This window comes from Ammospiza caudacuta, chromosome 28 (genome assembly GCF_027887145.1).
Source record: "Ammospiza caudacuta isolate bAmmCau1 chromosome 28, bAmmCau1.pri, whole genome shotgun sequence".
In the NCBI taxonomy this organism is placed as follows: domain Eukaryota; kingdom Metazoa; phylum Chordata; class Aves; order Passeriformes; family Passerellidae; genus Ammospiza; species Ammospiza caudacuta.
In genome coordinates, this window is record NC_080620.1 from 933,936 (window position 1) to 951,492 (window position 17,557).

General features: G+C 50.1%; 1 protein-coding gene across 2 annotated transcripts in view; it reads right to left on the reverse strand.

The window, feature by feature from the left end:
- MARCHF2 (membrane associated ring-CH-type finger 2) overlaps positions 1–17,557 on the reverse strand; it is a 32,487-nt gene that overhangs the window by 2,813 nt on the left and 12,117 nt on the right. For both annotated transcript variants that reach the window (XM_058820971.1, XM_058820972.1), the window contains exons 2-4: positions 17,307–17,526; positions 13,629–13,824; positions 1,042–1,251 (exon numbers count right to left, since the gene is read on the reverse strand). In XM_058820971.1, the coding sequence (XP_058676954.1) occupies positions 1,042–1,251; positions 13,629–13,824; positions 17,307–17,482 (582 nt within the window). In that variant the 5' untranslated portion in view covers positions 17,483–17,526. The remainder of the gene's footprint in view (positions 1–1,041; positions 1,252–13,628; positions 13,825–17,306; positions 17,527–17,557) is intronic.

Below are 17,557 nucleotides of genomic sequence, written 5' to 3' on the forward strand. Positions count from 1 at the left end.
TCCCTTCCCAAAATGATGTTTCCCTGCAAGGAGTTGGAAAAGGGCATTGACAGGGCATGAGTACACAAAGGGCTTGCTTGGAATAGGAGAACCAAAATCAAGATCCAAACCCAGAAATCCACTCAGCATCACAAGACAAAAGAAGTGAATGGGAAACAGATGGAAGTCCCTGGCCCAGCAGCCCTGGGGCCCTGGGGAGGGACCAGGCAGCCCCACTGAGCCTCCACTTGTGCCACAGGCAAACCTGCATTCACTGTCCTGCCCTTCTCTGCTCCCTGCAAGATGCAAGCTCCTCGCTCCCTAATTCAGCATGTCCAGAAAAGGCATCTGCATGAAGCTCTCTCCCAGCAGGGACCAGTTCAACCCCAGAGTGGCTCAAATGCAGGTTCCCAGCAATGCCCAGTGTCCCCCATGCAGCAGTGGGCCAGGGCACACTGGCTACCAAGCCTTGACTTGGGGCCGACCACACAACATCAGAGCAGCCACAGGTTTCCCCAGGGCCAGAGAGTTCCTTCCACACACCTTAAAAATACTGCATAGGAGTTTGTTTAGTTGTGGCCAGAGACTCCCAAGGTCAGTCTGCACCCCAGCTGGGCACAGCTGGTCTGCTCTGAGCAGCAAATCACAGAGGAACATGGTGGTAAATTATTTAGGCATCAATTGTGTTCCATATTTTACTTTTCCCCTGCACTGCCCAGGTACCAAGTTTGTGTTTTTTCGTGAACCACAGATGGGCCACTGCCTGACCCAGCCCCAAGCCCTTCCCTTCCCACCCAGCCTCAGCCTCAGCCCCATCCCAGCTCTGGCACATCTGTGGCTGGTTGGGCTCTGACACTTAGGGAACACAGTCTGGAAAGCAGATGAATGACCAGCAGGTGATTTTCCATTCTCAGCTTGCACATGAAGATAACTAAATGGACATCAAGTGGAAGAGCCCAAGGTGTTCTCACACAGGGAGGCAGAAATAGCAGGTGGCACTGATGAGGGGTGAGCCAGTGCTCCCAGCTCCTCTGGAGCAGGACGCTGGCAGCTGGCACTTACCAGTGTCCAGAGGACGTAGATGGTGAAAAGTGCTATAGTGAGTGCTATGAGTCCGATGGCCTCCAGGCGGCTGTTGAACTGCAGGTGGTCCTGGGCGCCGCGCAGGCACAGCCAGCCCGAGATGGCCGCCAGGGGAGTGATGAACAGGAAACACACCATGTCACAGAACAGCGTCCTCTTCTCATTGCGGGGCCCGGGGTCCTTCAGCCACTGCGGGAAGGAGGAGAGGGATCAGCCTGGGACAGGCAGGAGAGCCGGGAGCTCTGGCTGCACTGTGCAGTCTGACTCACACCAACCTTCTCCTAAAGGGAACCAGAGAGTGGCAAGTCTAGGTTCAACAATTAACAAGGAAAATGGAAGAAACAGTTAATGAACATGTACAGGGAAAGGCAGTCATGAATGCAGAAGCTCCTGGACTCTCCTCTGGAGTAGTGAGGAGCAGGCACTGCAGGACATCAGTAAAGCCTGGCTTAATATGGATCTGACAGGTCTTGGACTAAACTTCAAAGAAACAGACCCAGGACTCTAACTGGTGAAGGGGCTGTGGGAAACAGGGGCACTGGGTCTGCAGCAAGGCCAAGCTATGACAGCATCTGTCCCAACTCTAGCCTTGGGCTCCTGTGGGAGAATCACAGCATTTTAGAGTTTCACAGGCAATCTCCAAATGTTTCTTTCTTTTGGGAGTCCTGACTTGCTTCCAGTGTGGGTTCATTTTAGATACTTCAGCAACAGCAATTGTTCTATGTTCCTAGAATTATGCTATTTTCAGCCTTTCCTTTCCTTTTTTAGAACAGCAATAGGCTGTGGTTCCTACAGATACCAAATTGTTACAGCACATCTTTACTGGGATCTGTGTGTGCTGGCCTGCAGATTCTTCCTTCTTCTCCTCACAAACATGACGCCTCATTCAGGATTTTTTGAATTTTATTTTTAGATAAGACTTGGAGAATATTATTGATAAGGCACAGGCAGAGCAGGGAAGAGACTATCAGGGTCTGGGCTGTCAGGCCAATCCTGCTGTATGGCACCTGCTTTGGAACAGACAGCTTGGGCAGGGACTCATCTGGGAACTCCACACACAAAGCTCCTTTCCTACTCAGAATCCACCCTTCAAGGAGCAATACTGAAGTGGTGGTGACAGGTCTGCAAGAAATGATGGGACCTCAGCAGAGGTGACCTGAAGACATGGCTGGCCAGAGGCATCCAGGCCAAGAGGGAAGCAAGGCAGGGGCCACAGAGGTGAGGGCAGATTTAACTGCAGCAGGGATGTTCAGTGAGACAGAGCAAAAGGGCAAGAATGGGACTGGAAGCAGAGCCAACTTTTGTGGAAATGGGGAAGAGAAGGGGCAGCTGGTAAACCTGGGCATGGAATAGGGGGGTAGCTAGGCTGGTTAGAGCCACAGGAACAGCAGGTTCTGCAGCACCTGGGACAGGACACTGAGCTGGCCATGAGCAGAGGAGAGGATGCTGCAGTGACAGGAATGAGCCTGGCCTGGAATTCCAGCTGGGAGGACTCATAACCACAGTATTTTAGGGATGTGACCTCAATCATCTGAACACTTCAGTGGTAACAGTCAAGGAACTTTCATTGATTCTAAAGCCATTTGGAGCATGACTTAATGGGCAGACAGCCAGGAGAAAATCTCAAAGAATCACAGAATCACTAAGGCTGGAAAAGACTTCAACATCATCAAGTCCAACCATCAACCCAGAGCCACCTCCAAACCATGTCCTCAAGTCATCCACATACTTTCTGAACACTTCAAGGGATGGTGGCTCCACCACTGTCCTGGCAGCCAGTTCCAATGCCTGACAACCCTTTCCATGAAGAAATGTCCCTAGTATCCAACCTAAACCTCTTCTGGCACGCCTTGAGGTTGTTCACTCTCATCCTGTCGCTTCTTCCCTGGGAGTAGAGCTTGACCCCACCTGGCAGCATCTTCCTGTCAGGGACAGATAACAGAAGGTCTCCCCTGAGCCTCCTTTTCTCCAGGCCGAGCCCCCCAGCTGCTCCTGGTACTCCAGACCCTTCCCCAGCTCTGTTGCCTTTCTCTGGACACACTCCAGTGCCTCAGTGTGTTTCTTGGACCAGGCAGCCACCCTGGGATTTGAGGGGGATCCTCAGCAGTGCCCAGCACAGGCAGATGGCCACAGCCCTGCTCCTGCAGCCACACTGTGGCTGGTACAGGCCAGGTGCCATTGGCCTTTGTTGCAGTGTGTTGCAATTTCCTGTTTTAGATTTCCCAGTCCCTTCCCAGGTGTGGCAATACCTCTCTCCCTTCCCCCTTGCCCCCTTGCTGAGTTCGTTCTGTCAATCAGGCTTAACATTCCAGCAAGGCCTCTTGTGGTTGGTCAGGTTCAAAGGATGCCCCTCAGGCCTGGGGTCACTGGCCTGTCTTGGTGTCCCTCGTCCCCTGAGACCCTCCTCCTCCCACCTGGTTGGTGCTCACCTGTCCCTTCTCCTCCCCCTGTCCCTGGGCTTAAATTGAGCCAGAACCATGTGCTCAGCATTCTGTTGGAGCTGTTACCAAGATTCAGACATCTGTGACCATGGAATAAAACTCTGGATATAAACCCTCCGACAGAATCCGTCTCCTTTTCCTCTTCACCTTAGCCTGATGCCTTTCCACCTGAGGTAAACTGAGTTTCTACAAGCCTGGGTTTGTTTCAGTGCCCAGCTGCGACACCCAGCCAGCCAAAAGTGTCTCTGAGGTGAAACACCACAGCTGCCGCCTTTGGCCCAGCAGCAAGGGTCAGACGAGCCCGGGCACAATCTCCCCTGTAATATTGGGATCATATTCAAATACAGACCTTCTTGGCCATCTGGCTCACATTCAGCCACTGCTGACCAGCACTACCAGGTCTTTTCCAGGGGCAGCTTTCACAGCAGGCACAACTGTCATTTGGACAGGACTGGGAGCAGGGAGGCAGACCTGCAGCTCCCCCCTTGCATGGCTCTGCAGAGGAATCAGTGTGAGGAGCTGCATGGGGACAATCAACACCACACATGCAGTCTGAGCAGTTCTGGGGGGAAGTGAGGGTGGACAGCAACTCATTGGCACAGGAAAGCTGCTCCCATACACAGGGCTCAAACCCAGCCCTGTGTCAGGCTCCCCCCAGTCCAAGACCAGGACACAGCACTCAGGTGAGTGCCACATCACCCTGTCTGGACCAAGTTCCCTCTAGCAGCAAGCCCAGAGCACCTCATTCTATGCAACAGGACACGTTGGAGCACTTCTGACCCTTGTACAGTAAGAAGCTCAGGCAGATAAGTATTTCACTGCATCTTAATTCTATTTATATTCCTTGTGACTTTTGAAACTCCTTCCTCCTTCCCAAGATGGGAGACAAACATATAAAGGCAGGAAGCAAATTAATTTCCTTTTGAAGCAGTTGATTTACTTTGCCAATATGCACTGACACAGTAACAAAATGGAAAACAATAAGTCACTCTAAGGGTGCAGCATTTCTGGCACAGCAACACTTTGGTGCATACAGGACTTCAAATAAACTTTGCCAACAATCCATAAAATGATCAGGCAGATTAAACAATTTTTGTAGGGAAAACTATCTAGTGAGCATGGGAAAGCAACAAAAGCACAACTTGGTCTTCTTCTAGCAGCTTCCACACTGCAATCGTGTCTGAGACTGAAAGGAAGGAGGCAGAGGTGGCTGCTTGCTGCCATTTGGGCTATGAGCTGAGCCCCAGATCCTGCTTGCAACAACTTCTCTCTGCTTGTGTGACAGAATTCTGAGTATAACCATATTTCTTTGTCCTCCAGCATGATCCTGAGGCTTTTCCTGATACTGGGATCAGCAGGGTTGTGGAAAGGAGCTCATTTCTTAGAGCCACAGCAGGGCTGTGGGATGATGAGAAGCTGACCTTTGGGTGCTGCAGTGCCCATGAAGCTTGGGTGAGCCCAAGGGGATGGGAGGCAGGAGGAGAGCAGGCAGTAAAAGGCACCAGGACATCAGCAGCTCCTCTGGAAGCCAAGAGCAGAACTCAAAGCATATCAGAGCAGTCTCTTATCCATCCCAGCACCTGCTGCTCCATGTATCTCAGGGCTGGGCTGCATTATGCCCCTTGGGGCCAAGGGGAGTGGACAGAAGAGGGACTCTCCCAGCAGCACTCAGCACCTTGCAGTCTGTCTAGAGGCTTAAAAATGGGTGCTTTAAAAATTAGCTTTCATGGATTCTTAGAGCTGACTCACCTTGAGGGGCTGAATGTGAGCTGTCAGCTGTTTCATGACCACATCCCATGCAGCACTCAGTGCAGCACAGCACTGGGGGGACCAGCAGGTGCTCACATCTCTCCCTGCCCTGCACTGGACCCCTCATTTGGTGGCCATGAGTCAGGAGCAGTGTGACCTGCCAGCCTCACCACCAGCCCTGCCAGAGTTCCCCACCTGCTTCACAGCCACAGCACCACACAAGCATTTGGCTGCATTACAAAACATCCCACATGCTTTCTGCCCACCAAACAGTTACCCTCTGGCTTCTCAGGTGCCTGCTGATTTTCCTTTCACTGCTGACCTGCTGCCTGGCTATAAAAGCCAGAAAAAAAAATCACATTAACTCGACCACATCAGCATTATTATTCCTGTACATGTACTGGGAAACATGTTGAATCAAATAGTACAGCTTCAGATGAAGGACTCTCATATCCCTTCTCTGAGCCTGCACCAAAACCTTTCTGCAGGCCACTGAGCTCCATGGGCAGCTCCAGCAGAATGGTCCTGTCTCCTTCACCAAGGTGGGAAGGGATGTTTTCTGACGGAGTACCCAGAATTTAGGAAGCCAAGACCCAGAAATGCCCCTAGCCCTGCAAGCAGAGCAGTTAAATGCTGCACAAAGCTGCCCCTCTGCAAAGCTCCATAGACCTCCACAACCCAAATCTCTCCTTGAACAGCATGAAAGCCTTCCCTACACCCTCAGCTGCTGGGAAGCACAGGGCTCTGGGCTCTCCCAAGGGATTTAGGAGCACTAGAAAGGATGCACAGGAGAGGAACGCACCCAAGCAGCGCTGCAGGTCACTGGGACACTTTCCTCCAGAGAGAGCAGCACGAGCTCCCATGGTTGGTGGCACCATGGCAAATGCCACACCATGACACGTGCCAGTATGGGATCACAGCACCCCAGAGAAAGCTCACTGGTCTTCTGGATCAGCACAGCACAGACTGGGCTGGACAAAGTGCTGAAGAAGGACAGGTAAGGAAGACTAGTGCTGGTGAGTATCAAGAGTGCAAGGGTATTTCCACAAACAGGCCATTGCTTTATGCAGAGCAGTGCCCAGGACTGCACAGAGAAGTGCCGAGAGGATCTCATGTTGGACCTGTGACCAGCATCTCCAGACAGCAAACTCAAGTAAAGAGAAAAAGGAAAAGATTAGAGGGGTGGGAACTCAGCTGGAACCAAGAAGGATTTGCTTTTCACTAGAATCAGGAGTGTAAAAGAGGGGTGCATTGAGCAAGAAGAGAGGTGGGCTGGGGAAGGGCAGAGGAGCATGGATCAGACAACAGTGCAGTGAGTTCAGCAGAAGAGTTCGAGGAAAGCAAAGGGAAAAGTCTGTCTGCAGGGAAGATAAGGCTGGAGGAAGGGTGGGGCAGAGCTTGTATCACAGCTCAATTCTCCAAACTGGAGGGGGGACAGTGAGTGCTGAGGCAAAACTCCTTTCCCTAGTAACAAGCAGGAGTAACATCACAATTCCTGCCTGCCAACCTCCCTTTTCTGTTCCAGGGACATCTCTGCAGCACCTCCCACAGCCACAGAGGTGCAGGAGACTCAGGAGATAAAGCAGAAGGACTGCACGGGACAGACCCACGGGAGGTGTCGCCCACTCTAGCGTAACCTGCAGTCAAGCAGCTCCTCAGAGAATTTCAAACACATTTTCTTGTGTGTGACATTGTGTTTGAAAATTGTACTTTCTAGAGACAAAAAAATAATCCACTGACCTACATAAAATATCCAGTTTAAATTAACCAAAAGTGTTAGCAGTCATTGAAAAGTAATCATCTTTAATCAAAATTGCACCATAAACTCCAAGAAGAACAGCAGGAGCAAAAAACTGTAAAGCTCCTGTACAGCACAGCACTATTGGAAGCAGGAGCTGTTTTGAGGAGGCAAAGGAGCACACCAGAATCACTAAAGCAGCCCATTTATAAATAAAGTTATTAAAACACACGCTGCTGGAAAACACCAGCAGAATTGAAATACAGAAGCAGAATTTTCTTGGGACTCCATGATAAGATTTGCTTGCAAGGACAGAAATAGGGAAACAAAACATGTGGCTGGACTGCTCCAACAGTGACTGGTTCACCAGAGAAATCTTTTTTGGAATTAGTGAGATGTCTTAAATGATTTTTGCCTTAGCAAAGGAATTAAATGCTTGCAGAAGCATTATCACCAAGTCCTGCATTGTACTTGTTAGCTGTCACCATGAGGCTATGCTGACTTTCAACCTCCCAGTAATTTTAGCAAAGCCAGAGTCCTTGGTCTCTGCACCAGCAGTCTGTGTCCTCTCAGAGCAGAGACCTGAAACTCCTGGCTCCTCTCCCTGGTATTTACATTATGTGTGAACAAAAACATACCCTTCCTGTGGAGTATGGAGTGATTTTTGCTGGGACTCAGCAGCTGCTGCTCTGATACCTGCCTGACCTGCAAGCCCGGGACACTTCTGCGGAGACCTGGGCTGGCAGCACAGACCTGACCTGGTCTCTCCCCATGCCAGGACCGGCCTCAGAAACCACAGCTGGCTCCAGCAGAGGCACAGGGCCCCAAAGAGGAGTCTTTGGGCTGCCGGGGTGGTGCTTCTCTTCAGCCCAACCAGAAACACTCAGAGGGGACAAAATCAACAACAGCTTGAAGCTTTAATACTTTACAAGCGGTTAATGAACAGAAGAGAGAAATGAGAGCATGGGTGCCACAGCAAAACACATAAAATAAGAAAAAATACCTTTGATATAACCTGGGAAAGTAAAAACGGGCAGGAGTGGGCTCAGGTGCACCAATACAGACCAACCCACACAGCCCTGTCCCTCTGTGGGCAGTGGGGGAGGCAAGGGCAGAGCTGTGCAGAAGGGCTTGTGGCTGTACAGACACAGCCGCACTGTCAGCCTTGGCACTGCTTTCTGGAAATGCACAACACATCCAGTGCAGTCCCAAACACCTCCATCCACACAGCTCTGCCTGAAACCCCAAAGGGCAAAGTATCTCCAGCAGGAAGACCACTTTGTAGAGAAAACAGGTTTGTGATGGATTTTGTCCCAGACCAAAGAGAAGGGTTTATGTGGAAGGGAAAGCATTAAGGACAGAGGCAGGGGAGGCAATGTTTTGACTCATACACAAGTTGCCTCGTTCTCCACATGAAGAGGCAGACTCCTCCAGGCAAGCTGACACATCCTAACTCAGCCTTCTAAGGAGGCAGGAATAAATTGATCACAAGAGGTATTCCCTTCTCCATACACTATACAGGACTTTAAAGAACCAGGTCTGGCTGAGGCCCATTTAAGACATGCAAGGTTAGGACAAATAAACTCAATCATGCCTAGAGAATTGTATGATCACCTGTGGCCTGGGAGAAAGAGCTGTTTAGGCTGCAGCAATCCCTCAGGTCCAAAGGCCTGCACTCCTCCTTCTGCCATGCTCTGGACACCAAAGGTACAGATACTGAAGAAGAATCCTGGGCAGCAACTGGGCATTTCCTGTGCATGATATTATTAGAACAAAGAGGAAAGTAGTTCCTCCAGGAAAACTGTCTGGTGTAGCTTATACTTCAAATACTTCATCTAAGTATCAAATGACGAAATCTTTCAGGGAAGACAGAAAGTATTTTGCTTTTTTTGACTATGCCATGTTGGCTAGAGTGTCCTGGAGTCAGATCACTTTTCTGTAAACATATGGAGGTCCATTAAATGAAAAACCATACAGGAATACCATCCCTCTCTGAGGCCTGGCCATTTTGTTCTCTGCTGGGGACATGCTCCTCACTCAAGAACCCTGGTCCACAACTGTCTTGTGCTGAAGACCACTTGAGAGCCAAGCAGGGCCTTTCTGTCCTCTCACACCACAGGCAGCAGTGTCCTGCACCTCTGACTACAAAACTCTCCACTCAGGGCTGCAGGTCAATTCTCCATCTCCATCTCCACCTGCATGTTCAAAACATGTCGCCCAAAACATGCCGCCACTCAGCCCAGTGATCTCACAGCTGGACAGTTTTCCAAAGCCTTTCATTTTTTTTTTAGCTTTTAACCATCTTGTTAGTTAAAAAATGGCTCAACTAGGCTGGACTGCAGGAGATATTTCCATCACAACCATGGGCCAGCCTGTGGTTGCCAGAGCTGGCTCTGGGCTCAGATGAGTCTCTCACTCTGGGTTCAGAGATCAGGCATGCTGGCAGTCAACACTGTCACTGTTTTTACATTGCACAGACCACAATATAAATCAATGGCTGCTTAAAGAAAACAAAAATATAATTCTATTAACAAATTATCTTCAATCCATACTGGACAAAGTTGACACCTGTCCTCTGTAAAAGAGGCTGCAAAATTCAATTACTGTTTGTGAAGTGCTTGGATGTCACAGCAATAAGTACCCCAGAGAAGCTTGTGAGAAAATGAATAGTTTGGTCTTGGTGAACAAGGACATAGCAGGATTAATACAGTTAGCTAGTGAGCATCTTCCATCCATGCACTCCTTCTGGAAGACACAGCCTGTGACGATGAAGACCACACTGTAACACAGATAGACAAGTGGCATGAAGTAAAAACTAAGGCAATTTTGGTCATGGCATTTCCTGACTTCTAAGAAATCAGGAAGTTTACACAGAAGCATTTCAACTTGGCCATGTAGCTTCCCCCCCAGTACTCACCAAAATGTCTCCTGGATCCCAAAATCAGCCTCAGACCCTTTCCTTCTGAAGGATCTCAAAACCACATGACAAAGCCAGTTCTTAATGAAGCTGATGGTCCCTTCCCAGAGATGAGCTGACCAGTGACTGCTGCAGCCACTATGACCAGCTCTAAGCTTCCCCAGGCTGGAAAGGCAGGACATGGCAGAACCAACAGCAAGGGCTGCTTTCTCCTCAGAGGCCCAGCAGCAGCAGGTACCACATTACCAAATTCCCTTGTGGCCAGGTGACAGCAAAAGAGAGCAAGAATGCTTGGGATAACACTTCACACATGGGGCAGACCCTTCTGCCCGGCAGCATGCCCCTGCATCATTCCTAGTCCTAGTCTCCAGCCATTTATCCTCTGCTCTTAATTTCTATTTTGATTTCACAGCTTTACTTGGTGAGCAGTGGATTTTTATCAGGGCTCCTCAACAGCACACTCACCACAAGCATCACTTCCCCCAAAGTTTCAAAACACTCCCCACCCCTGCTCTCAAACAACCAAGAGGCACAGAACTTCCCAGATAAGGTGGCTGGGGAACTGTGACATTTTTAAATGACTAAGCAGCCTCTTTCCCAAGCCCTCTTCTCAGAAACAGATGAACAACTTGGAGATGACACTTCCCAAAAGTATTTAGTTTGGTATGGGGATGAGATTGCACCAGACTGCAGGCAGAGTATTAATGACAAGTGCCAGCCAGCTGGCCAAGGGGTTATCAGCTCCTCCCAAAGGGCAGAGCCTCTGCTACCAGCAGGAGCTTCTCAAAGTGGTCACACTTGGTCAGTTGGCCTCTAACCCCAGCAAACCTCATGGGATGAAGCACATTCACTGTCATTGCCTCTGCCCAGCAGATTGCAGTGGTGCAGGAGCTCAGAGTGGCTGTAAGAGCTCCCAATGAAAATGAGAAACTGAATTCCAGGTCACTTTCCCCAGGCTCCAGGCAAGGATCAGAGGGTTTATAATGTGGTGGAAGTAATACAACAAAACCAGGTTGCCTTTCAAACCAGGTGAGCCATTCTGCTCCAGCAGGAGCCATCCAGCTATGGTGTGCCAGGCCCAGAGCACAGGTGCTGATGAGCACACGGGGCTGTGCAGGGCCCCAGCACACCTGAGGGCAGCCACAGCACATTGCTGTAACTCCCCCACTGCACTCCATCACTGGGGGATGCTGCCAGCCCTGGAAGAGGGGCAAGAGCAGCCCCTGCTACCATGGGCTGTGTCAAACCAGGCTACATGCTGCTTCCCAAGCCAGGGAAAACCTTTCTGCCCCTGAGCTGTGGCAAGGGAACTGCTCTGGGGCTGTAGCATGTCAGGCTCTGCTCTGCAGCACGGATCACTCTCAGCAGCCACCTGGTGACTTTCATCATGTGCTTACCAGCCTCCAGGCTCACAAGGCACTTCAGGCAAGCTGCTCCCCAGCAGACACCTCAACAGAGTAGATCATCTCCTTCACTGTGCTCACAGACAGTCCAAGTACACCAGAAGCAGTAAACCCTGGAATCCCAAAGCCTTTGCCAGCTGGCAGTAATGGCTCAAGAAGTCCATTCCTCTCTGAAAACACAGTGGCAGTTCTCCTGTGCTTGAGTTCATTAAATGCTGCCCACCCATCACCTCTCAGCACGCAGTTTGTTGATCACCATACCCTTATAGGCTCTAGTCCAGAGGGGCTTTTCACAAATTTCAACAGGAACTAAAACTGATTGTCCTGGAATGCTCATTCACCCACACTGAAATACAGACAAGACTTTTCTGTCCCACTCTCCCAGCAAGCTCCTCATGCCAGATGGAGGCACAGAGTTGGTGTCACAGGAAAAACTCCTCCTATACACACTAGTCTTTGAGCTTTTATTTGAGTGTGCAGTTTTCCAAGCCTATGCTTGTTATGAGGTGCCACAGCATCGTGAAAGATGGCTGAACACGCTCCCACATATTTGTTTCTGGCTACGAATATTTAATATTTATACACCAGCTCTTAAGCTAAAACATCTGAGACCTGTACTCACAACTTGGCCTGCATAAGCCCTTGCAAGATCATTGCCCCTGTGCCTGCACTGTGTTCTCAAAGCCAAGGTACAGCCCTTCCTAAATGTTTTAAAGCAGTGTTTTGCAACCTCTGAAACAACTGTTTGAGAGATATTGGCCAAAGCACCAATTTATATGTCTGAGCAGCTGGGAGAGAAGCAGTAAGACCCCAACAGCAGTAACCACTGAGGTAATGGTCACACAAATTACTGTGCTAGACACATGGTTTGGGTTAGCACTGCAGGCTAAAGCCTGCTCCTGTCTGGGGCTGTCCAGGCCATGGCAATCAGTTGTAAGTTAAACAGTCATTAAAACTTAGTATCTACTTTGCCAACTGAAGCTTGAATGCTTCCCCAGTTGGTGGATTCTTTTCCACTCAAAGGTTCACTAGGAGAAGATGGGAGTATGAGAAATAAATCTGGGGACTCTCAAAAGGAGGACAGGAAAAACAGTTTCCAGAGGGAGGTGGGAAGAGAAAAGAAGCAACCTCTGGAATTAATGGGAATGGAAACAGAAATGTGGAAAGCAACTTAGAATTCCAGTTGTGATTCAGTTTTGACCTAACTGATGGGGCAAAGGGCAGGAGAGAGTGGACAAAAGCAGCCACCATTACAAATTTGAAATAACCTGCCTCCACACATGCTCTGGTAGCAGGTAGTGACAAATCCCTGACAGCTGCCAGGTAACAGGAGTGTGTTGCTAAGAACCAGCTCCCAGAGCTCCCACTGGCTGATGGCTGCAGGAACCTGGGACTCCCAAAACTGTTCCGTGGAAATGCCCAGCTGCAGAGTGACACTTGTCTGTGTTGAAGGAACCCCCAAGCCAAGGCAGCAGCACACTGACACAGGAGAGCTCACTCACCTGCAGACGTATTAAACCATCTCTCAAACAAATCCTTAAGCCTTTTGTACTGTACCTCACCTGTTTACTTATTCCTCTTTTGGGGATGTACACCTGAGGTCAGACTATGGCCTTGTCCATGCTGCCTTTGTTCCCAAAACAAAAAACCCCAATGCACCAGGCAGAGCCTGCATTGTGTGCTCCAGCTCTGGGAGCTGAGGGACTGATCCCCTGTGGTTGACACAGAGAGGAACATGAGGAGCAGCTGAGCCCTGTCCTGTTTCCTCCTTCACCTGGGAGGAGCACAGAGCAGCAGGAAGGAGCAAAGCCTGAAGGAGCACACATCAATATTAGTCGTGGGAAGACAGGTCTTTTACAAACAGTATCAGCAATCACCACATCTCACTTTTCAGAACAGAACATGACAAGGAAGGCACATGCAAGAGAGCTGCACTAATCTAATACTGAGATAAGATTAAAAGCAGGAGCAAAAAAAAAAAATACTTATGAGAACTTATAATTCAGTCAGCCATGTTGTGACACCTGCAATTTGATGCTCAGGCATTAAAGCACAGCCAAAAAAGCACAGTGCTTGCCACTGGCAGGTGGCATGTGGGCAGGTCACAGGTAGGAGCTGCCCCAAACACCACTACTGCACATTTGCAACTACCTCACTTGGTCTGACAAGGGACTTGACCTCTCCAAATAGACTCTTTTTGTGAGTACAAAGGTACTGCAAGGAGGAGGAGACACCAAGAACTACAAGAACAGTAGGGCAATCAGTCATTTTCTCTCAAATTATACGGAAATAAAAATGAAGCAGGAAGAAAATGGTACCTCTGTCAAGGGTCTTGGTCTTCTTTCTACAACAAATTCTGTGTGGCAGAGCTCACAGTAACTTGTGTTGGAGGAGGATAACCATTTTTCCAGGCAGCTCTTGTGCACGGTGCCCAGTGTTCCTGTGCAGTCACATGGGGAAAGCAGTCCCTCCCCATTTCCACCTTCATGACAGATTCGACAGATGGGACCATCACTAAAGAGGCAGAATGAGAGACAAACAGAATGAAATCACAGTCAGAGCAGGCAGAACAACACTGCTATAGGGTCTGGTCCCACCAAGCCCCAGAAAGGCACATGAGCAGCAGGCAGTGTGTGGCACAGCATGCCAGGAGCCTGCTGCAGCAAGAAACCACTCTCAGGGGACAATGGAGGTGCTCAGGACATTTCAGATACTTTAAAATCTGGAAGACCCATAACAACAAGAGAAGATGGCACATCAGCCTAGCCAGCTCAGCTGGCCCCAGAGGTGAGTGCAGTGCACATCCTGCAGTCTTCAGCTCTGCCCACAGTGGCCAGGGGCTGATACCAGACCCAACACCAAGCCTGAAGCACTCTTGCAAATCCAGACACTCACAGCAAAGCCAAATGACCCACACCAGTCACAGCATGCCCCAGCCACCTGCAGCTGCTCAAGAGGCTGGCAGTCAGGTCACATTTACCACATCACCTACCCACGCTCAGCCCACCTCAGCCCTGCAGCCTGGGCTGAGCAGGAACTGCAAAAGGAACAGCAATATTTCAGGAGACAACTGAACTGACCCTGGAAGCTCACCTCCCCAAGAATACAATTTATTTCACAGCAGGCATGCACCCAGAGCAAGGTCTCCAGCATACAAACCCTCTGCCCATCACTGCACAGTAACTCTCCAGCATCCTGTGGGCACAACCTGCCCAGACAGCAAGTGCCCTGCAGAAATGCTTTGGGGCTTCAGGAACAACACCTCCTTGGCCACAAGTTCCAGCTACAGAATCACACAGAACCTCACAGAACCACAAATATCTACCAAAGCAACTAAAAAATATTTTCAGAGACACTTGCAACCCTCCCCACAGGAGGCCTGAGCTGCTCATCACACTGAAAGCATCCATCTGTTCCCACAATATTCCTCACACCTTCAGCTGGCACCACTGACTGAACAATTAGTGCTACACCTTTCACTAGACCAACTTGCTCAAGGCCCCAGCCAACCTGGCCTGGAACGCTGACAGAGATGGGACATCCCAGCTGGCACCCCAAGGCACTGGTTTGCTAGCAGCCCTGTGCCACACATGCCAGCCCCATGATGAGGATGTTCTGGGCTCCCTGGGAAGCCCCAGATGGCTGCAGACACCCCAGTTTGCTGTTCTCAGCAGTTCAGTTAATTTCTTCAGCATTCACCAATCACTGAGATCATTTAGGAAGAAAATGCTGGACAGCAGAGGCCTGGGGCAGGACTGCCTCCCCTGGACCATGGAAACCAGGCCCTCACTAGTATCTCATTTCCCACCTTCCAAACAGCCATTTCTTTCATACAGTTTTCCTCTTACATCCACAGCTGCCCAGATTTGGGCATGTGAGAGAGGGTGAAAAAGGAACATCTTTGTTTCAAAGTCCCTATTGTAGCTTCTCTTGAAATCCAGGTGAGTGGTATCAAATATCTCCTTTTCCTAGGTACTGCTGACAGAACAAAAAAAGCCACACTGAACCCATATCATAGCTCACACTCAACTGCCATTCTGACTTCAAAAAACCCCACCTGACTACAGAAGTTTGTGGGATTGCAACACAACAGCCAAAGCAACCTTCAAAACCAGCAGCACCACCTCCATTAGTTTGCATAGAAAGCAAGGAGTGAGACATGGAAGCACAGTTCAAGGAAAAGGAGCACACTGGGGAAAAAGGTTGGTGGGACATAAGGGAAAGAGAAGAGCCAGCAAGGAAGTGCATGTCAGCTCACTAAAGGAGAAGCAAGATTCCTCAGGAGATCTCTACCACAGGAGACCTCTACTACTTTCAATTCAGTATTTAGCTGGTTTCATCCCAATTGGACTTCTATTCATATTTAGGGCTGCAAAGCAAATTACCCAATGTACACCACCCCCTTCTCTCTGCCAAACATCACTGGTGAACCACGGACCCATGTTCTCTCCTCCTTTTTACATGCCTTTTATTGAGGGGATTTCTTCAGCCAAGACAATCCCTGCAAAAGGTGCAACGGGAGTCTGGGAAGGAGGTGGAAACTTCATCCTCAAAGATCCTGGAAACTACATCAGACAAGACTCTGAGCAGGCTTGCTCTGAAAGGAAGCTGGACCAGACATCCTATGGAATTCCCTTCCAATTTGAATTATTTGATGATTGTGCAACATTCATTGCCATAAAATGCTGTACCAGAACAGCGTGCACACAGAGCCCTAGTGACACAGACAGACAATCCCCTACAGCCTCCAGTGCTCTCATGCATCTGCCATTTCCTAAGAAAAGCACCTGTAAGTTATTTCACCCGTTCTCTTCCTGTTTGTGAAGTTTCATATTTCCAGAACATTACTATAACCTTGGCTATCAACAAACAATCCAAAATGAAAAAATTTGCTGACAGTGTGTGAAAAGAATTCTTATCAGACTTCATTTTCCTTCCTTCCTTTCCCCTGCCGGGTGGGGACCCGCTCACACTCCCCCATGATGCACACTCAGACACAGTTTTCCAGCAGGCTGAAGTCACCTGGGATTGGTAATTCAACATTCCAGTGCAGTCACGCTGCTCTTGGCTTTGCTGTGCTAAGTGCTGCTGACAAGGAAGACACTGAAACCCACTACCACAAGAAACAAACTGGTGTCCATGTAGAAACAAAGGAATCATATGGGTTGACCCTAAACATGAAACCCTAAAAACATTAGGGTTTTAAAACCTCTTTCCAGGCAGTTTTCCCACACAATTATTACACCCCCACAAGTTTTAAAGGGTTAAACAGCTTCTCACCCTATCTACTGCCATAGAGCAAGTCCAGTTACTTTCACATTTTTATTGACCTGCTCCAGGTTTGCTGCAATTATGTTTGCCTCTATTCTCATCCAGCTTCCCTGCATCTCTCCCCCATGTCTGCAATCACTGCTTTTGTATCATACAAATGTTTGACCAAACTCATTGAAACAAGTAACAGCTGTTCAGACAGGATTTCTGAACACAAAATGTGACAGCTCTCAGTAGATGGACTGAACAATGCTGCCAAATGTCTTCTACTCTGGAAGCGACTCAAAATAAATGACAAGAAGTCGCATCAGGAGGAGTCTGAGCTAGTGAAGCTGCCACGTGTCCCCTCTAGCAATAGCTGGATGGGGTACTTCCTGCAACACAAACACCGTCCCCTCCCTGCGGCTGAAGATCAACACCACGCCTTCGCTCCATGGACGTTCCTAAACGAGGGCTGAGCTCCCCGTGCCCAGCACAGTGCCCGGGAGCACGGCCCGGGCTCAGCCCCCGAGGCCGGGAGCGCAGCGCGGCCGGAGGCGCTGCCCGCGCCCTGAGGGCGGCAGGAGCCCGGCTGAGGGCCCTGGGAGCGGCCGGCCCCGAGCAGTCCCGCCCGCCATCAGCGCCCCGCAAACTCCTTCACACAACGAGACTCTGCTGTCTCCCTGCCCCCGAGTCAGGGGAAGGGCCCAGCCGCGGCTCCGAGCCCGTCCCTGCAGCAGCCTCACCTCTGGGCGCCCAGCGCCTTGATGACGGTGGAGAGGAGCCGGCCGTCCTTGGCCGTGACCTGCGTGATGTACTGAGGGCGGCCCATGTCCGACTCCTCCACAGACTTGGACAGGGCAGCGCTGCCCGGGCAGTCGCACAGGGAGCCGGGGAGGTGGCAGCAGTCGCCTGTCGTCATGGCAGCTCTGGGCCCCGCTGTCCCGGGCCCGGCACCCGGGAGACCTGCAGGAACAGCACCGCAGTCAGATCCAGA